This window comes from Pelodiscus sinensis, chromosome 16, assembly GCF_049634645.1.
Source record: "Pelodiscus sinensis isolate JC-2024 chromosome 16, ASM4963464v1, whole genome shotgun sequence".
NCBI classification, from domain to species: domain Eukaryota; kingdom Metazoa; phylum Chordata; order Testudines; family Trionychidae; genus Pelodiscus; species Pelodiscus sinensis.
In genome coordinates this window covers 28,755,705-28,777,561 of record NC_134726.1, presented here as the reverse complement: position 1 = coordinate 28,777,561, position 21,857 = coordinate 28,755,705, and the positions used below count along the sequence as shown (strand labels likewise).

Sequence of the window (21,857 nt, the reverse complement as noted above, 5' to 3'; positions counted from 1 at the left end):
GTTGGCAGTGGCACAGGTCACTGCTCACTCAGTGGGGAATCCTGCCGCAACACGCTGAGCGCCCGGAGAACAATTCCCCACCCTGGGCTACTTCCTACCGTTCCATGTTAAGCGCTCTTCTCTGCCGTCTTACTATGGGATTATGACTCATGGTGTAGCTTCTCTGGGTCTGACTGCTGCTGTCTGGTCTGGTGCAGGAGCAGCCTGAGGAGGGCTGCAGCAGCTGGCGCCCCAGGCGGAACGCGCGATCGGTGCCCCCACCTGCACAGCCCTCAACGGTGTGACGTTATCATTGGGCGCCCGGGTGCCTCATTGAAGGCGGCACCATAGGCCACGGCCGAGTCGACCTATACTCACGGGCCACCCCTGGTCTGGTGGCGCCTGTGCCTCTGGTTCCAGAACTTTCTCCACGCCTCCTTCCCCTTCTGCAGTCAGCCCAGATTGAGCTGCCTCAGGGCCTTTTATAGTCTGGTGCCACTGGGAGTATGCCCAGCAGGGCTGTCAGAGAGGGGCTCGCTAAGGCAGCTGGGACCCACTCACTACCTGCTCTTCAGTGCAGGGTTGATATACCCCATCACACTTGGATATGACTTAGTAAGAGTTTTTTTAATAATAAGGTACTGCAGCTTCAGAGGACTTACCTGTCTGTCAAGGTAACTTTGCAGGAAAATAACATTTAAAGATAAAGTACTAGAACATCCTCCTTAAGGCAAGATTTTGGTCCAGCCACACAGAGAGAAGGCTCTATTATTTTGTTGCTGCCATTGTTCACTCTGGTTGGGTGTTCTACCCTTCAGAGTCTGTCTTGCCTATTTACATTGTAAGATCTTTGACAAGGGTGGGGGAGACTTTCTACTCTTCTGTACAGAGCCTAGCACAATGGGGTCCATCTCTTGGTTAGATTTAAAAGCTATAATTAATGTGTATGGTATTTAACAGAGAAAAAAAACACCTGGGCCCTGCCTTTAGGGTAAATAGCTGTATAAACTAGATGCAGGCCAGGGCATGAAACTGAAACTGCATTAGTAGCATTGATGGATGATCTGCTTCTGTCAGGGTACACTGCCACTTTTTTTTTTTTTAAGTTGTGCAAAAAAAGCAGAAGAGCAAACACATTTTTGGGACATAGCCTCTGAGTAGAGGACCTATATCCAGTCTCGGTCTCCTGCACTTTTCTGCAGAATTCAATACTATTAACCATGAGACTCTGCTGTCATGCTGGAAAGAGGTGATAGCAGTCCAGGGGAATGCATGAAAATGAGCAGAGACCTTTCTGGGAGTCACCCAACCAGCAGTGATTGGACACTGCACAGCCGCCAGTAGATCCACTCACTTCTGGGGTCCACAAAGACCAACTCTCTGCCGCCAGCCCTTTGCAACATCTACATGCAAACACAGGGGTGCTGGAAAAATGTTTATGGTGGGGGTGCCGAGAGCCGTTGAACCAAACTGTAAGTACTGCATATAATGGACACCGTTTCATGTCAGGCGGTGCTGTAGCATCCCCACAGCCCTAGTTCCAGCACCTATGTGCAAACACTAGATGAATGATCCAAAGCAAGGACTCAAATGCCAGCAGTATGCAGGTGACACACTTCTACCTAACCCTCACTACATGCAACCACACCATTACCACCATGCTGGCCCCATGCTTGGATGAGATCAGGTCATGGATGAAGAACAAGCAGCTAAAGATGAACCCAAGCAAGACCAAGGTGATGCTGATGATGGGCTAGGAACACACTTTGAAGAGCTTGCAGCCATGGTGCTGTCTCCTTTGGTGGAAGGTACATGTCCCTGGGTAGTAATTCAGTCCACAGCTTGAGAGTTATCCTAGATTCTTCACTGAGGCTAAATTGTCACATAGCATCTGCAGGTAACACTCTATCATCTCTGGCTAGCTAGGAAACTCTATCTTATCCTGGAGTATGATGACCTGACCTCAGCTATTCACACCTTTCTCATTTCCCAGCTGGGCTACAGCAATATAATAGATCTGGCCATGAAGCCATCAGCACTTTGGAAACTCCAAATAGTACAGAATGCTGTAGTGAGTCTGGTCAGCATCCTAGGCTACTGTGAACACACTACACTTGTTCTCTACTCCCTGCACTGGCATCCCCTAGAATTTCAAATCAAGTTGGAGATTTTGGTCCTTATCTTCAAAGTATTTCATGGCCTGGGTGTCTAAAAGACCATCTAAAGCCCTGGGATGAAGACTGTGGTTGAGAACTCTGCTCCCGTAGCACAACAGAGCTGGCTACATTAACCAAATGCACTTCTGTGTAGGTGTAAAAGATTAAACTTCTTTTAAGGGAAGCAGTCAAGACTATGGAATGAACTCCCCTGAGAAGTAAGGACCATCCCAAGCTTCATCACCTTCTACCCCAGGTGTGGGGTGCATTTCCTTTACCTTGTCTTCTCCAACATACATACAGAGCAAGACATATGTTTAAAAATGCCTAAAACCTTACAAAAACAAGACACTTTTCTCCTCCTCGGCAGAAGGTGAAAGAACAAACAAAATATGACAGATGTGCAGTCACATTGCTTAATGCACTGAGAGGCGTTCAGACATTAGGGTGTTAAACATGGTATAAAAACAATATTGAATAAGGGTTGTCTACTTAAAGGGTGAAATCCTGACCCCATTGAAGTCCACAGGTATTTTGTCATTGACTTCAAACAGAGCTAGGATTTTACTTTAAGTTGATTAATTATCGACATAAGCTAACTTAATACAAGCCATTTCTTAACCATTTTACAGCATGGGCCACGCAGCAGTTTGCAAAAATTTCACTAAATGTATGAGACAAGTCCTAACTAAATCTCACGTCATTCCTGGGAGGCAGGTTAGGGCCATCCTGTCTGTCAACTCAGGGGCCATGTTTACACTGCAGTTAGATCCCTGCAGCTGGCCTGTGCCAGCTAACTAAGTGGCATGGGGTTCCGGGAGCAGAGCTATTTAATTGTGGTGTAGCTGTTCCGGCTCAGGCTGCTGCCCAATCTCAGGGCCTTTTCCACTTTGCAGGGTGCTAAAGCCCTGTCTCCTGAAATTTTGACTCCCTGCACCCTGATCCAGTTGTCACCTGCCTGGCCTTAGAAGCAAACAGCTGCAACTGGAACAACCACATGAGTTCCACTAAATGGACCAAAGCAAAATTAACACAACAACTGCAGAAATTGTTCAACTTGTGGAACTCCTTGCCTGAGGAGGTTGTGAAGGCTAGGACTATAACAGGGTTTTAAAAGAGCTCGATAAACTCATGGAGGTTAAGTCCATTAATGGCTATTAGCCAGGATGGGTAAGGAATGGTGTCCCTAGTCGCTGTTTGTCAGAGGGTGGAGACGGATGGCAGAAGAGAGATCGCTTGATCATTACCTGTTTGGTTCACTCCCTCTGGGGCACCTGGCATTGGCCACTGTCAGCAGACAGGATACTGGGATGGATGGCCCTTTGGTCTGACCCAGTATGGCTGTTCTTATGTTAAAGGAAATTTTGTTGGAATAGCAGCCTACACACTTACTATGGCAGCAGACAATGTCACCATATGTAGGCAGATCCACTCACATGTACCATATAAGATAACAGGCATGCTCCCTAGGTGGTCTGAGACACAAGAATCACAAGCTTCAGCAATCTCACCAGTGAGAGTAAGATTTAGCACCCTTATATTTGGAGAGAAGATGAATTGTGCGATGTCATCACTGGAGTTGTTTGCTGTAACTGTCTGAAGGAGTTACTCCTCCATTGTCTACCCAGGCATAGAAGTAGCTAGAGCTCAGTTTGGCCACTGGCATAAATTAGTGTATCCTCAAAGCTTCTCTAACCTATGCTGATTATAGTAGGTCCAGAGCAAATCCCTTTCCAGCCACATAAACTTTTTGCTCCGGAGTACCCCTAAACCTTGGTGCCAGGAAAAGGTGGTACAGGGCCAGCTTTGCTATCTTTGCCCTATCCAAGGATCCCCTATGGAGCTGGATGCAAAAGGCACAGGACAGGTTTAAACATTTGTATTATTATGTTTATGTTATGCAGGGCACTATTTACTATGAGCTCTTCTGAAATGCTGACAAAGCCCCAAGATGCTAAATTGGCCTGGTTCGCCTTTCACACCAGTTTCATACAACTATAAGTCCATTGGCTTTAATGGGATTACTTCTGAAAAATGCCTTTGTGAGTCCACAAGCAGACCCCTAATATGCAGAGATGAGGAATGGGGACTCCTGTATGCTTGATTTGGCCTTCATACCAGTGTAAACCAGGAACAGTTGCACTGAAAGCCAGCTGGTATAAAAGGTGCTCAGCATGGTCTCTTCAATGCGATGCTCTAGCAACTTCTGTCTGACTGCATGCTCCATCTTGAGTTATTTGGTGACTCTGAACTTGCGATCAATATTCTTATTCCTCTCACTGCGTTATATATTCCCCTTCCCCCGCTGTAATATGTTCTCCAGATCCATGAGTTATAGATGATTAGGTGCTTGTGCATCGTGCCAATACGACACAAAGTTGGATTCACTGCCAGTATCTTAATTATATTGCACCACTGATCATCCTAAAATGTTGCATGATACTTTAAACTTTAGATTTTTCAGGCTTTTTAACAGGGGGCCATGTAGATTGCCTGTGGAGTCTGTGGAAGTTACTACAACTAAATTCATTAGTTTGGGCATTTGGAATCTTAGTGTATGCAAATAGGCTGGCATAGTCCATGACCTGGTTATAACACCTCTTAAGAGGCACTGGCACAACCCTTAGTTCTTCAGTTGGTCTTTTATTAACACCTTGTTAGGGCAGTCTTCACTACAGGCTGGATCGATGAGCAACAATCAATCCAATGGGGGGCCGATTGACGCAATAAATCTACTGCCAACCACTCTCCCATCAACCCCGGTACTCCACCAAAATGAGAAGAGTAAGAAGAGTCTAGAGCATCAGTTGTTGACTTAACACTGTGAAGACACCACGGTAACCAGCCATAAGTATGTCAACTTCAGCTACATTATTCTTACAGCTGAAGTTATGTAACTTAGATCAATGGCCCATGATAGTATTGACAAACTTTAAGGTTGTATGTCTGCTCACCTCTGTTAGCATTCTTTACAATGGAATGACAACTTTGGGCGAATATGTGAAGTGTGAGCAAGGCCTGGGTGCACTGTACATTTCAAATGACTAACTCTGGCTTGTGAACTCCCCATTAGCGATGTAGCCATTTGCTTTTGGCGTAGGTGTGAAGTTATAGCAGATATCAGGTATCCGATTTGTGCATTTCACCGGGATGGAGGGAGGGAATAATAGGGTGTGTCTTGTACTTTGAGGAAAACAACAGAGTTAGTTTGTAGAAGTTGTTTGTCTCTGGTGTGCTACAAATATAGGTCCATGAAACTGAAAGGAAATAGATTTTCACATGACCAGAACAAACACATCTAATGTATACAGTACCAAGAGATTTATACCCAGATCACATTTTTCCCCTGACTTAAGGTTCCTTTGCTGATTTTTCTTTCATTTCATGACAGGCAGACTGAAAATATTTCCCTTTCCCTTCACATAAATAGATGGAGATTTCTCTATTGAGTTCAAGGGTATTTACAATTCATTGACAAACAGCTTCCATCTGTGAAAAGGGAACCTGAAAACCAGGACTGGAGTACCATTCTCAACAGCCTTCTCTTCTTCCCATGTGCAAGCATATAGAAAGAATTCAGGCCGTTTTCCTCTGGGGAGGCAAAAGGAAGATAAGAGAGACTAATCCCACCTTGTGGTTTTAAGTGTCTCTCCCCCCTCACCTCTCCCCCATGACTCATCAGGTCCAACTTTACTCCACACTGTCTAGTGACTTTACTCCATGATTGAGACCCATTTCTTAGGATTTGTCTATACTTACAAAAGTACAGACATATGTCAGACAAGCCCTTACTCTTAGAAGTTTTGTTCAGTAAAGGATAAGATTCAGCCATCCCGCTATCACAAGTGTTGAAGAGAGATCATGGCTACCATCCTGTTTGTATGGCTGCTCACTGAGCGGAATTACCCAGGAACCAAATTATAGAATAAAGTTAAGCAACAAGATTTCCAAGTCTCTCTTGCAGGGGGCAAGCTGTGTTGTAGCTGAGCCCAAAGAATCAACTACCCCTGCTGCTGTCATTCACTTCTGAAAAATACCTTTGTGAGACCATAAGCAGACCTTAAAGTACCTAAAAGGGTGTTACAAGGAGGAGGGAAAAATTGTTCTGCTTGACCTCTGATCAAAGGACAAGAAGCAATGGGCTTAAGTTACAGCAGGGGAGGCTTAGGTTGGACATTAGGAAAAACTTCCAAACTGACAGGGTAGTTAAACACTGGAATAAATTATTTGGTGAGGCTGTGGAACCTTCTACACTGGAGATATTTAAGAGCAGGTTAGATGGACACTTGTCAGGGATGATCTAGATGGTGCTTGGTCCTGCCATGAGGGCAGGGGACTGGACTTGATGACCTCTTGAGGTCTCTTTCAATTCTAGTATTCTATGATTCTATGATCCATTGGCTAGTTATTAAACTGCTCTATCTCTTATGGCAGATAGAATATCTACTTCAAACAAGCTCCCCTGAAACTCCCCTTTCCTGTCTTGAGGGCTTGGAGTTAATGGCTTTCTGCATGAGATGGTGCTTCAAAGGAGGGGCCTGGTTTTTTCTAAATGTTAAGCATGTAAGGAAGCAAAGCTCCTCTTGGGGCGAATCTAACCCCAGATGGGCACAAGCCTCCTTGGCCAATCACAGGACTGGAGCAGAAGCAGCCAGAGTCCTAGAAGCAAAGCGATGGACACTGTCAACCTCGTTGGTGCCACTGAATTGTTTCCAGGACCGGATCGATCCCTTTCCGCGCATCCTTCCCCGCTCTGGCTCCGGAGAAGCGAAGCACCGCTCCGAGTCCGACACAAGCGTGTCTCGCCCCGCTTCTCCCAGCTCCCAGGTGAGCTGCGGCTGCCGGAGTAAGGCGGGCTGAAGGCAGCGGTGGCTGCGGCCGGCCGGGCAGAGCCCAGGGAAGTGAGACCGAGGAGGGCAAAGACAGAGGCTTGCAGAACGCGGGCGAGCCCTGGCTCCAGCCACAGGGACTCAGCACCCGGAGCAGACGTGCCGAGTAGAAGCGGGGAGCGAGAGGGCAGTGGTGGCCGGGGAGAGGTCGGGGCTGGCGGCCGGCCCGGTCCCGGGGGTGGTGAAGGGGCAGCGATGCTGAGACCATCAGCACCCCCCCTCCCGTCGGGCGGGGCGAGCCGCAGCAGCGGATTGGCCAGCGCTAGGGGCTCGGAGAGGAACTTGCCCGAGCGGCTGCCAGCCTGAGCCCGGCCAGGCAAAACAGCGCGCAGGTGACCGGCTGCCCTGCCGGCTTCAGGGCTCGCTCGGCCACGGCCGCCGGGCACAGGGCAGGCACCGGAAGGGAGCTGTCCGTTCAGCACCACTGGGACGCGCCTGCCCGCCCGCCCGCAGCCAGCCACGCCAGCCACCAGCCGGGGCGACGCCCGGGAGCAGCCGGCCGGCTGAGGCTGGTACCGGGTGGGGCTTTTCATGAACAGCCCCAAACTTCCCTGCTCGGCGCCTGAGACACCCCAGGGGTGGAGGAAGCAGCCAGCGCAGGGACCGGGCGGCAGGAGCCAGGCACAGAGGCAGGGTGTGTGTGTGTGTGTGTGTGTGTGTGTGTGGCTGCAGAGAGATCTGGGTGGAAGGGGTGTTTGTGTAGTAAGAGAACTGTGTGTGTGTGTGTGTGTGTGTGTTTGTGTTTGTGACAGAGAGAGATAGAGTGTGTGTGTAAGTGTAATGGTGTGTGAGTGCCGCGGTGTGTGAGTGCCGGTGTAGTGTGTGTAAAGGAGAGAGTGCGTGCAGGGGTGTTTGATAGTGTGACTGCCGGTGTGTGTGTGTGAGAGTGCGAATGCCGGTTGTATGTGAGAGTGAGAGCAGGGGTGTAGTGCGTGTAAGAGAGTGAGAGCAGGTGTATGTGTGTGCGAGTGGGAGTGCTGGGGTGTGTGAGTGTGAGAACAGGTGTGCGTGTGTGTGTGAGTGAGTGCGTGAGAGAGAGAGCGACAGCTGGGGTGTGAAAGAGTGAGTGTAGACGGTGTGTGTGTGTGTGTGTCGCTGGGCACGCCGAGGGAGCGGGCCGGGTGGGATGGGAGCCGCTCTCGGGAGATCCAGGACACACCGGTCCGGTTCGCTGCTCTCGGCTGCCGGGAGCGCTGAGCTCCGCACTCAGCGCCAGGCACCGATCAAACAGCTGAAGCGCGGTCCGGCTCCAGCCCCTGGTGCTGCCGGGTTCGCTGCTCTCCCCGCCGGCTCTGCGCAGGTGAGTGCGCTTACTCCGCCTGGCCGGCTGTCGTGTGGGGGCGGGAGACGGCCGGGGGTGTCTGTGAGTCCCCGCGGGGCAGGGCTGCTGGACGCGGGCGAGGGGAGCTGTCTGCCCAGCACCAGACCTGGGCCATGCGGAGCTGTCACTTGACCGGCCAGGCGACACTCCAGCTGTGCCACTAGCGCAGGCGGAGACTTTCCACTCTCCAGTGGCATCTCCCCAGGCAGCGGGGACTGCGAGGCTGGGGCAGACATGGCTAAGGGCTTCCTCCCACTCCTATCTCTGGGGAAAGGGGGGAGCGTGGGGGCCCCCGCTTTTCCAGGGACATCTGGAAATAAAGCACAAACGTCTACAGTTCCTGGCAGTGCTGTCCCGGGGCCAGAGCCTGAGGGCTTTGCTCAGCGTTTACTCAAGCCATTTGCATGGGAGGGCATCAGCCAGCTCTGAATACTGGGGCTGAAATAAAACCTCTCTCCAGTGGCAGGTTATTCTGTCACAGGCAGTTTCCTACCTCTTCATTTGAGGCCTCTGGTGCCAGCCTCTCTCCAAGCAGGATAATGGATTAGGTGGACCATGGGCCTGAGCCAATCTGACAATTCCTATGTTCCTAAGGATTTAAAGGCATCGCCCCATGCATACGGCTGATAAACTCACTGGGAATCCATTTCTGACTATGTACCAATTCCCCACACATGACTGAGCAACAATTAAGAAAGGAAAATATTTACACTAGAACGTACTGATCCCCCCCTTCTTTTCCAGGCTTGTAGCATTGCATCAGCACACGCTAGAACCACTCAGGGTCCGGTGGTGGGAAAGGAGCTTCCTGGTCCTAGCATCATAGAGTTTAAAGCCGGAAGAGACCACCAGAAAGTCCAGTCTTTGCCAAAGGGGTGGGGTTTCTCTGATTGATTCTGTGTGGCTTGTAGGGAGCAGCAATGAATTCCTCCTTCCCTTTCCCAGACAGCCACCCCAGCCTGCTGCAGCTTTGGAAAGGGGAGAATGTGACCCTGTCAGGGGTATGGAATGGGAGCCAGGAGCTGGACTGGGAGGAGCTGCAAAAGATGCTCTTGCTATTTGCAAAGGAGCCTGTCACCATCAGCCTCACCATCTTGTACCTGTTCTCTTTTGTGGTGGGATTTGTTGGGAACATCATGTCCATCAAAGTGCTCACCCGGAAGCGGAGCAGTAGGATGTCCAGCCTGAGTGCCACCAGGAGCCTCCTTATTAACCTGGCCATCTGCGACTTGATGGTGGTGTGTGTCTGCATGCCCATCACTGCAGGAAACTTGATATACAAAGCCTGGGTGTATGGGGACTTCCTGTGCAGGGCTGTGCCCTTCATCCAGGCTGTGTCTGTCTCAGCCAGTGTGCTCAGCCTCACTGTCATCAGTGTGAACAGGTATTACAGTGTTCACAACCCTCTGAATGCCAGGTCCTTCTTCACGCAGAGGAAGATCCTCAGTGCCATTCTGGTGGTGTGGGTCCTATCCTCTGGGATCTGCATGCCCCTTATCTTCATGAACAAAAGGGATGAGATTGGGGTGGTGGAGGGACTGCCGCTGGTGTTCCCCATCTGCAGGGAAATATGGCCTCAAGAGAGACTCAAGCAAGCCTACAACTTCCTGCTCTTCTGTGCCCTCTACTGTCTGCCCGTGCTATTCAACATGATCATCTGCTTCCTGACAGTGCGCAGGCTATGGAGCTGCACCAGCCCGTTGAAAGAGTGTAACTCCCTGAACCGATCCCTGCCAGCCTCCAGGCTGAAGATCCGCAAGAAAGTGGCCCAGATGGTGGTGGCCCTAGTCCTGCTGTTTGCCATCTCCTGGCTGCCTGTCTACATGATGGACATCTGGATTGACTTCAACATCCCTAAATCGATGCAGGAGGTGACTCCATCTCCCTGGATCTTGCAGCTCCGACCTTTTGCTCAGTGGCTAGGCCTCAACAACTCCAGCCTCAACCCCATATGCTATTGCTTTGTTGGAAACCTCTACAGGTCAGCCAAAGAAATGAAAAGCAAATACCACCGGAGGATGGTCTCCCTTTTTAATTTTTCTCTGTCGGAAGGAACTTCACCTTCTTCGGTGCCTGAGTTGCTCTCTTACAGGGACTCCATGGACTCTGCAGGAAAAGGGTCTAGAGGCACCTTGGCCATGGTCCAGAGATGTCAGGGAGGCTATGATCCTAAGAACAATTGTGAAGCTCCACTGATGTCCTGTCAGCCTCTGTATCTAAACACCATCTCTAGAGAGAAGACTTCTCTATAATCCTGTTTGGGAAGAACACCTATTAACATATTTATCTTTATTAAAAGGTGTATCCAACACATCTGACATCCTTTCGGTAGGTTTTTTTTTAGTGTGATATTCTAAAGAGGGAGAAGAGACCTAACAACAAGCCCCCTCCACTCCTCTGCTCTCCCAAATAAAGACATAGGAAGGAAAGAGATAAAGAGAAAAAAATGCCAAGAAAAAGATGATTTATATTTTAACTGAGATTCACTTACTCAAAAGGACAAATTACCTCTACCAGACACACCTGGACACAAGAAATGCACAATCCTCTCAAGTTTCACACTAAAGAGATAAACCTTCAATGCAGGTTTGATACGTTAGCAATTGTACTTTGACCACTTGCTGCAGCTAAACCTGTGCTGATAAAGTCCAAATGGAACAAGCTCTCCTGGCTGCAAATGACATCAACTGTAGTTGCAAGCAGTAAAGAATCTCTACAAATCACATAACATAAATAGTATTAGCAGAGAATTTCACACACTGTGCCGCTTGAGACACATTGTCCAATCTCTAACTCACTGAGCTGCCATACAAACAAATGCTGCTGAAGTGAATTGGTCATAACCATTGGGGTTCAGTATTTGGAAATTCAGAAGAGACTATGTGATCTCAGAGCCACTCTGAAAAGTGCTGTGGGAAAATGGGCTCTTTGGGATTGGGAACATTTTCTTTGGGTGGTTTTGCATATAACTGGATTTCTGTTAATTCATTTCATACTCAAAAAGTCAGTTCTCCTGATGCTCTACCTGTACACAGCATGTGGAAATAAAGTAAAAATGGATTGTATAATGATAAAATCAGAGCCAAGCAGTAATCTGTAGTCCTGTTGTATTCCGCTGGGGAGGAGAGATACAAAGGGTGTGTCTAGACTACATGCCTCCTTCGACGGAGGCATGTAGATTAGCCAGATCGGAAGAGGGAAATGAAGCCGCGATTAAAATAATCGCGGCTTCATTTAAATTTAAATGGCTGCCCCGATCTGCCGATCAGCTGTTTGTCGGCAGATCGGGGGAGTCTGGACGCGATGCCCCGACAAAGAAGCCTTTCTTCATCGGCACAGGTAAGCCTCGTGAAACCAGGCTTACCTGTGCCGATGAAGAAAGGCTTCTTTGTCGGGGCATCGCGTCCAGACTCCCCCGATCTGCCGACAAACAGCTGATCGGCAGATCGGGGCAGCCATTTAAATTTAAATGAAGCCGCGATTATTTTAATCGCGGCTTCATTTCCCTCTTCCGATCTGGCTAATCTACATGCCTCCGTCGAAGGAGGCATGTAGTCTAGACACACCCAAAGAGCTTTACATTTCCTAAAGAGGAAAGGCAGTTTAATGTGTGCTATTAACACTTCTAAAAGAGTCTTTGTTAAGCAAATAATAATGATTTTAGTACAGGCAGTCCCCAGGTTACATACAAGATAGGGATTGTAGGTTTGTTCTTAAGTTGAATCTGTATGTAAGTCGGAACTGGCGTCCAGATTCAGCTGCTGCTGAAACTGATCAGTTTCAACAGTGGCTGAATCTGGACACCAGTTCTGACTTACATACAGATTCAACTTAAGAACCCCAGGCATCCCCAAGTCAGCTGCTGCTGAAACTGATCAGCAGCTGACTCCAGGAAGCCGGGGCAGGGGCTTCCTGTAGTCAGCCACTGGTCAGTTTCAGCAGCGGCTGACTTGGGGACGCCTGGGGCAGAGCAGCTGGGGTGCTGCTGGGTTGGTCCAGTAGCGCCGCCGCTCCTCGGCGCTACTGGACCAACCCAGCAGCACCCAAGCTGCTCTGTCCCAGGCGTCCTGATTCAGCCGCTGCTGAAACTGACCAGCAGTGGCTGAATCAGGATGCCTGGGGCAGAGCAGCTGGGGTGCTGCCGGGTTGGTCCAGTAGCGCCCAGAGCGGCGCTATGGGACCAACCGGCAGCGCCCCAGCTGCTGTACCACAGGTGTCCGGAGCAAAGCCGCGGAGCACGGGGGCAGTGGGACAGCCCAGATGCGCCGTGGCTGTCCTGCTGCCCTCGGGCTCTGCGGCTTTGCTCTGCTTTGCTCCCCGTCCCCCTGGTCTGCAGACCAGGGGGACGGGGAGCAAAGCAGAGCAAAGCCGCAGAGCATGCGGGCAGCGGACAGCCCAGACGCGTCTGGGCTGTCCGCTGCCCGCGTGTTCCGCCGCTTTGCTTCCTCTCCCTAGTCTGCTGGAGACCAGGGAGAGGGCCCCGTTCATAACTGCGGATCCGACATAAGTCGGATCCGCGTAACTCGGGGACTGCCTGTACTGCCTAGAGACCCAGGCCCAAATTGTGCTTCATTGTGCTAGGGGTTCGCAAACTGGATTCATGACCCCTCAGGGGACTGGGAGGTGGTGACATGAGAGCTGCAAGAGCAGGGCTAAGAGCCAATGTGGGCCCAAGGGCAAGGTGTGTGTGAGGTGGCTGGTTCCATGCCCCCAAAAGGGGAGGAGCCTCAGGCAGAAGGGGCAGGGCCAAGGGCAGTCAGCCCTTAGCAACAGCCAGATCATTGCATCCGCCTCCCTCCCCCCCCCCCCCCCCCCGCCCGCCCAGCCACATGGAGCAGTAGGGCAGTGCTCTGACAGCAATTCAAATGGTCTGGGGCTCTGGATGCCACTACTGCTGCAGTAGCGACAGCAGCAGCCAGGACTTCAAGGCCCCTTTGAATCTCCAGGTGCTGGGACAATGGTGACCGTATTTTCTGGATCAGAAATGGGGACACATTGACATGCCCCCTGATCCCATTAGCCATGCCCACTGACCCCTTAGGCCCATCCCACCTGCAACAGGAAGTACCGCCCATGGGGTAGTACTGCCAGGGTCAAGATGGACACATGACCAGAAGTAAATGGTGTCATGTGATTTCTCTAAGAACTCCTCCTGCCATCCTTTACTAATAGGAATGGGTCTGGGCCTCATAGGATGCCCCCATGTAATTATACTGCAATTGTATTAACCCAGGCCCCAGACCTAGAGTCCCATGACACTGCAGTGCTAGGGGGCTGCCTCGATTCAGAATGAGATCCAGGATCCAAGACATATTACTTTGCAATGCAGATGCAGCCCCATTTGACTCAGGGCCTGGGAATCATCCTGAACTATTTCACATTTTTATGGGACAACTTCCTTAGTCCTCTTAACGGATGATGCTTACTGGTTTCAATTAACTGGTAATCAGAGGGGGCTGGAGCAGCTCCCCACCTGCTGTGGGTGCTCCATCCCCACAGAGGGCCCACTGCAGACAGAGGTTGCTCTCGTCCAGCACAGACCCTGTCTTTGGGGGACCTAGGGGCCCTGCAGGCAGGGACTGCACCAGTGTCTGCAACAGGCTCTCTTTGTAGGGAGTCCAGCCTGCTGTGGACAGGGGCTGTTCTGGAGGGGGCTGGAAGCCAGCGGCAGCCCAAGTGTGACCTAACATTAACCAGTGAACTGATTAATGAGAATTTACATCCTAATGAGATGTACTGCAACTGCATTTTTTGAAGTTACTGCAAAACTATCCAGTGTCCTCTGTTTCCACAATCCAGAATGACAATACATGACAATTATGGGATCACTATTACCATCACTGCTTGAAAGGTACATTTTCCATGGAGGTCAATAAGGCTGGGCTATTTTATATATGAAGCTCCTGAGAGATGTATATGTCAATACCATGATGGCAATGCCTGTTTTATGTAAATACCTAAATAATAATTGCCAAACGTGATCACTTCCTCACCTGCTTACAAAGGGCTTGATCCAATTTAAACTTTAAGCTAGGATTGGAGCCAAACGATCTGTTGACATTACCCAAGAAGATCCAGTTAATATTTAGTCACCCTTCAAAAATATAAGGGACCAATCAGTAAAAGTGCAACTGCCTGGTAGAGGCGAGCTTTAAAAAAAAACTGGAAAAAGGTTGAATTGACTTCTTCTGACAGCAGCGCTTTCTCTCACTGAATGTGGGGTCTTTAGCACAGGTTTCACTTTGTGTGTCAGAATAACACAGAAATGCGTTGTCACAGCGAACTCCATTCAGGTCTAGGCAACGTGCAGCCCAAAAACAGAAAAACAAATCCCTTGAAACTGGAAGTCCAAACAATTCACCTCTTCACAGAGCTCACAAAGGGCTTGTTTACCCAGACACATAAATCATGACAACCCCTCTGGAGAGATAGGATACATCCTGCCTCTCTGTGGATGCACCAAGTGTTTTCACGTGGCATCTTAACATGGTGTTTTAATCTCAACTGCTTGGATGAGGAAGACTCGCAAAGAGTCTGTCCATCATCCTCACCGGAGTGACATAGTGATTTCACTGCCATAGTAATAGACCCAATCACTCTGTGGGCTCTTGTGGAGCAGCAGGGAGCCCAGGGCAATTTCTGGGGGGAGAGGCTGGGAGTGCCTCTATTTCAGTTGTTCTCAAACTTTTTGGCCCATGGATCACCTGGCTCAATGCAATCCTTTGTGCAGACCACCAGCTGCTAATGAAAACTCACCATTAGCTACATAATTATGTCTGAGCCATTTCGCTAGTGCTGCAGTTAGGGAGAACGGTTTAATTTAAATAAACAGATTAAGCGTTTTTCACTCTCATGTTAGTTTATCAAACTTCATTTTAAATGAAGTAAAATATTAATTTATGTCCAACACAAAGGTTTCAATGTTTTCTTTATTTGTACCTTTTTTGAGTCGGGGCCACTGACCCACAGAAAAATCAGTTGGGGACCACACAAGTGAAAAGCAAAAAAACTCCTACCAAAACCCCCAACTCTCCCAACTGAGACACCTCACTCCTCCCGTGCTCCAGCCCCATGTAATAAGGGGAAGGGACAGGAAGGACTGAGGTTCAGGACTTTCCACAGGCCAGATTTACTTTTCTGTGGTTCTGGTGTTAGTGGATTTTATGGACCCCTTTAGGCTCCGGGGTGGGGACAAAAATAAGGGGTTAGGTGTGCGGGACAGGGCTGCTAGAGAATGGGATAGGGATGGAGTGCAGGATCTGGGAGGGAGATGGGGTGCAGAAGCAGGCTGGGAGTAGGGTGTCTGGCCAGGGGCAGGGAGTAGGAGCAAGGGGTTGCAGTGTCTGGCCAGGAGGGAGGGTGCAGGAGCAATGGTGGATGGAGGAGTAAGGGGGGGGGTAGGTGTCTGGCCAGAGAGGAGTGTGCAGAACCTGGCCATGAGGGAGGGTGTCAGGCCAGGATGGAGAGTGTCTGGCCAGGAGAGAGGTGCAGGAGTGGACTGGGTGTAGGGTGCTTGGCCATAAGGGAGGGTGTCTGGCCAGGAGGGGGCCTGGAGTAGGGTGTCTGGCCAGGGGGTTGCCCTGCAGTGTGTCTGGGGGCATTTTCAGGCTTCTCCTCCATCCTCTGCTGGCCCCGACCCCCATTTTTAATAAAATAAAACAAAAACTCCCATCCTGCCTGGGGCAGGTGACAACCACCCTTAGGGAGCTGGCTCCAGCATGGACCCCACAGGTACCAGAGGCACTGCACCTGGCCCCTATTCCTAGAAGGAGGGTGCTGCTGTGCATGGACTTGCACACCCCAGTCATGGAGGCAGCAGCTGCCGTGCCCCTGCCCCCTGTGAAGTGGGGTGTGTGCGCTTTGGACAGTGATTCCACCCCCCTAGGAAGCTGGGTTTGTCCCGGAGGGGCCTTGCCCAGGCCAGAGTCCCTCCCCCCGGCATGGTGCAGACGCCCTGGCGTGTAGCATGTTGCCAAGTGCAGCTGCTGGGAAGGGGAAGTGGCAGAGCTGGGATGAGAGGTGGCCTGTGCTCCCTCATGCCACGGCCTTTTCCAGTTCACGGCCCCGCCCTCACCATTAGAAAAGGGTGGGACTTTAGCCCCCACCCTTTGACTGCTGGTGCAAGAGACCGAGGTGCTGGCACGCATGGTGCAGGGTGTGCTTGGGCCGCACGGGAGGCAGGTGCTGCTGACCCAGTGAGAGACACTGCTCACGCCGCCTGAGCATGTCTATCATCCAGGCAGTACACAACTATGCAAAGGGGGGGCGGGGCCGGGGCGGGAGGGAATCCCCGGGGCCAGACTCGCTCGTGCTTCGCTGGGACCGTGTGCGGGACAGGCAGCACCCCAGGATCTGCATGCGCCCGGGACTTTCCTGCTTCCCACCAGCCAATTCTCTCCCCCCGCTCACCCCAACCATCTTCCGGCCAGCCCTGCTTCCCATCGGCCGGTCCCCCTCCACACCCGATCTCCCCTGGCCAGCCCCACTTCCCCCAACCAGCCCTGCTTCCTGCCAGCCGATTCTCCCCTCCCCTCCAATCTTCCCCAGCCATCTTTGCTCACCCCGACCCGCTCCTGGCCAGCCCTGCTTCCCACCAGCCAGTCCCTCCCAATCTCCCCCAGCCAGCCTCGCTCCCCCCGCCCCCCGTCCCGCCAGTCCTGCTTCCTGCCAGCCGGTTCCCCCCCTCCACATCCTCCGGGCCAGCCTCCCCCCATCTGAGATCAAGTGTGTCCGGTATTTTTTTTTAAGCCACCTGGTAATCCTAACTGGGACAGAGTATTAAAAACAGGGACTGTCCTGGAAAAGCCAGGATGTATGGTTGGCGTAGGCAATTGCCCTGTTTGCTCTCCCGCCCATCCTGTCAGCAGGTTTGGCTGCAAGCAATGGGGCTGATAGACCTAAGCCAGGCCATGTGCAGGGCTGCCATGCCTGTGCCTCTGTTAGGTTAAATTATTAAATTATTAAATTAATACGCACCCCTCTTTTAAATTCTAAGGAGGAATCACACTCAGAGGCTGCCGTGTGAAAGGGATAATCAATACAAAAAGTTCAGGACTCACTGGTAAGCACTGTATAGATTCATAATAAAAGACCAATCCCCATCCAACATCTGACAGTCTGATTAGACACAACAGGTAAAGGGAGGGAGAAAAAGATACAATTTACAAGTAGAATATTGGGATGAAAGTCCAGGATCATCTCTACTATATGTCTGCACATCTGGCTGTGGCCTCCTGGTGCTACCATAATATTTTGTTCTCCACTTCCTCACTTGTCAGCAGGGGCAGCCCGTCCATATAGGCGAACTAGGTGGTCACCTAGGGCGTCAAGTTAAATGGGGTGCCAAATGGTGGCGCAATATCATTGAGGGGTTTGGAGGTTGGGGTGACGATTGCATGGTTCACCTAGGGCACCCTGGGACTAGCTGGCAGCTAGTCTAGGGCCACCCCTGCTTGTCAGTACTTGGGAGAGTAGGGATGTCATATCAGCAAGCAGCAAAACTGAAGGAAGCAACCTTTGGGGCAAAGGATTTCACATTTTGGTAAACCTAAACTTTTGAAGACTAGAAACAGACTTATTAGAAAGAGGAGGCTTAGTGTTCTAGGGAAACATCTAATTCTCATAGACTCATAGACTTTAAGGTCAGAAGGGACCATTATGATCATCTAGTCTGACCCCCTGCACAGTGCAGGCCACAGAATCTCAACCACCCCTCTTAGAATAATCTAGAATAATTCTAGTAACATCCTGCTGCCTTCCAGGGAGCCGTTTGCGTTGGGAGTTCAGAGAAAGCCAGACTGAAATAGCCATCTGTCCCAGCAGGATTTCCACTTGTCTAATGATCATTAAATAACATTTCATATTACTAATGATCTGCATGGGAAACAAAGGCTTGTCTCCTAACAAGCAGTTGCATCCTGGGTCTGTTTTCCCTTCTTTGTGTTAAACAGGCACAAAGCCACAATGATGCATTTTTGCAACAGACGTCTCTTGACTACTGTGCTCAGTGTGAAAATGCCATTTGCATTTATGCAGGTGATAACTCATGGGACATGGACAGCCCTTATTGCCCGGTACATAAAAAGCTGGCTTTTTAATACCCGTCGGGAACATTTTTAATGATTTTCTTTTTTCTTTTTAAGTATACATTAGTGTTGGTGAAAGATGTCAGACTAAGGAGCCCAGTGAAGTCAGTGCGCTTTGGATCAGTCCCTGTAAATTGAAACCTTCTACCCACAGACCAGGTGTAGCCCAGCACCACAAAACTTCCCTTATGTAGCCTTTATAAAAGTATTCAATCTTGTTTGGAAGGGTCTGTGTCTAGGGCATGAGGGGAATATAGGAATAGCCATATCAGATCCATCTGGTCCAGTATCCATCTTTGAGAATGGCCAGCAGCGGATGATGCAGACCACAGTAGAAGGACTCTGCAGTGAACAGTGATAGTATAACCGTTCCATGGGAGAAGTTTCTTCCCGACTCCATCAGTTACTGGGTTTACTTATGCCATGAAGCATGAGCCTTTATATATCCCTTAACACAGTCTTTAGAATTCCATTGAATGAAATGTGAGTGTATTTCTAATCTTGTCTTGAATCCCACAAAGCTCTTGTGGCAATGAATGCCACAGGCCAGTCACGCCTGCATAAAAATATTTCATTCTATCATCGCTTTTAAATGCATTGCTTTCAATTTTACTAAACATCCCCTTGTTCCTGTATAAAAATAGGAGTGTCCGGTTTAATTTGCCTGTACTATTCATTCCTATGTCTGCCTCAAGAGGAGAGAAACAACTGGGAACCTAATAAACAACTGCCTCAGTCTTTCCACAAAGCAATCTCTCCTTGTTTCTTATCTTCACTGGTACTGGAACTGCCCGCTCTCCAAATCCATTCACCCCTTGACCTCTCTTCTGTAACAATCCGAAGGTCAACCAATTATCATGGTTTGGTTTTGTGATGTGCATACCTGTTTACTACTGAGAACACCAATTTGTTTCACTCAGTCTATCCAACAATGGCTAAGTAATAATGATTTTTACTCACTATCCCCGTAGGGCAAATCTGAATCAGTGTTATAAGAGTGAAAGCTTCTCTGTGCCATGAGATCCCCATCCCACAACAGGTATGTGTCATTTTGCAGCCTCGGCATGACGCACACTGACTTAGCAGACGCACAACTGCAGCCTTTGGGAAGGTGGTTTTTTTTTCTTCCCTGCTGTCCGATAGGACTCAGCTATTTATAGCAGATAAGATCCCCTTGGGATCCTGCAATCTCTTTGTTTCTAATGCCTGACAATCAGACAGGCATCTAAGTGCCATTAATGCTTCTGGCCCTGGGAGGAATACACAATAGACACATCTTTGTATATTGAACCCAGATGATTTCTGGCCCAAGGAGCCCACACTAAAAGTCTCGCCCATGGGGTGTAAATTAGGAAATGTGTTTCTCTGCACACATTGGTCAGCGGAGGTTGGATAGCCTGGGAAAATGTATTTTAAAGCTGCTGGAATCTTCTCTTAGGAAAGTCCCAAGAAGTCCAAAGGAAATGTTGTCATTATCTAAGAATCACTATAGTCCCAGGAGCAAATGGGCCCAGCAGAGGCTCAGCAGAGGAAAACGAAGATGCAGCCAACAGTCATGATGGTTTTTGCTTCACTTTAGCCCCGTCAGTCCTTGTTTGCCCCTGCTGAATCTGGGAGCAGTGTGAGAGGATAAGGACAACCAGCTGGTGGGTGGCATTTCTGGGAAACTAAGCAGGTCTCACTCACCTCCCATCATCTCCCATATTGGGCTTTGGGAGAGGAGAAATGTAATTATCCAAGCAGGATAACTACTGTCTCCCACAGGAAACAGACAGTGAAATAGGTTTAGGGCACTGACTCATATTCCATCAACAACGCTGTTAATGTATCTGAGCTCCTCTGTTTACTCTACAGGACCTCACCCTATTCTAAGCTTTGCCAGACTAGCTGCAATTTTGCCATTTGAATCAATATGGGCAAACATGCTGCAAGGCCAGTGGGTGTCAATTAACTTTATCTGAGCCTCTGTTGCTGCAGGAAATCACAAACAGTGGCTGTGTAGTGCCTGGACTGTCCTGTGGCCTCTTCTTAGGCTAGCAGTTCTGTGCTCTTAGTTTTGTCTCACTGCCTTCAGGCCTGGGGATGTATTTCCTGCAAGTGAATCACTGAGGAGACACAAACCTCTCACCGTAATCTTATTCCACAGTGACACTGCTTCTCTTTCACACCTCTTAATCAAGACATGGAGGCGGGAGGTGTGAATTGGAATTTGAATTAAGACCCAGTGTAACTCTGTTAAAGGCAGAACTTTATGGGTAACACAGGTCATGGACTGTCTCCTTGCCTGCCACAGTTACTGTACAGTAATGCTGACATGATAGAGACTGAAGAAAGCTCATTCATTCCTTGACAAAACAAGCACGGTACTGCTGGAGATGTGGCAAGTGTGCCTCCTGCTTTCCTCTAGGGTTGCCAGGTGTCCGGTTTTGAACAGGACAGTCCAGTATTTGAGCTTTCTGTTCAGGAAACATATTGAGACAATATAAATGAGAAAATATAAATGTCCGGTATTTTCTAAATAATGTAGATTGTGATGTAATGTCGAGTGTGTCCAGTATTTTTGTTGAAATCATCTGGCAACCCTACTTTCCTCTCTTCACCCATTTTCCTTTGCTGCTTCCCCAATCCCTCCCTCTGCCTCTCCATCATCTACTCTCCTTTCCCTTTCCCCACCCTCTTCCCCAATATTCATCAAAGTACTGATTCGTATTTATTCCTGTAAGCCCGGCGGCTTAGTCCTGGGCCACAGACCTGTGCTCAGGCCCATAAATAAACAGCCAGAGGTTCCCTTTAAGCCCAGGCACAAAGTACAGGGTGGGGCAGGGACCAAAAAGCAGTTCAGCAGTCTTCACACTGGCCCCAGCCTTGGGGCAGAGCAGGGCAGATGGACAACCTATCAGGGTATGTCTACACTACCCCCCTAGTTCGAACTAGGGAGGGGGGTAATGTAGTCATACGGAGTTGCAAATGAAGCCCGGGATTTGAATTTCCCAGGCTTCATTTGCATAAAGCCGGCCGGCGCCATTTTTAAATGCCAGCTAGGTCGGACCCCGTGCCGCGCGGCTACACGCGGCACGGACTAGCTAGTTCGGATTAGGCTTCCTAGTCCGAACTAGCTGTACACCTCGTTCCACCTCGTTGCTTCCAGTCATGGGGGTGAAGGGATGACCTGGCCCATGTCTTTGCAGAGCTCATCAGACCCCCTCCCACGCCCCTGTGAATTGAAGCAGCTTGTCCTCTCCTGCCTGCACAGTGTCAAAAGGCAGCTGGCACCTCCAGGCTGCTGCTGGCCACTGACTTAACCCAGCTACTTCCTGACCCCCAGCTGCAGCACAAGCAGGAAGAAGTTAAGCCCTAAGGATGCCTTGTGCACCAGGGCCCAGGTGACTGCAGGGGCTTCTGTGAACTCAGCCAGAAGGTGGCTCCG

At 49.9% G+C, this 21,857-nt stretch overlaps 2 protein-coding genes across 4 annotated transcripts in view; one reads left to right on the top strand and one right to left on the bottom strand.

The window, feature by feature from the left end:
• CHST12 (carbohydrate sulfotransferase 12) overlaps window positions 1-21,857 on the bottom strand; it is a 110,390-nt gene that overhangs the window by 21,703 nt on the left and 66,830 nt on the right. The gene's annotated exons all lie outside the window — the stretch shown is intronic.
• LOC142818611 (galanin receptor type 1-like) lies at window positions 1,670-10,597 on the top strand. Its single transcript, XM_075899527.1, has 3 exons — window positions 1,670-1,787; window positions 1,902-2,050; window positions 9,257-10,597. Exons 1-3 carry the CDS (start codon window positions 1,670-1,672, stop codon window positions 10,595-10,597), a joined length of 1,608 nt encoding a protein of 535 aa, XP_075755642.1.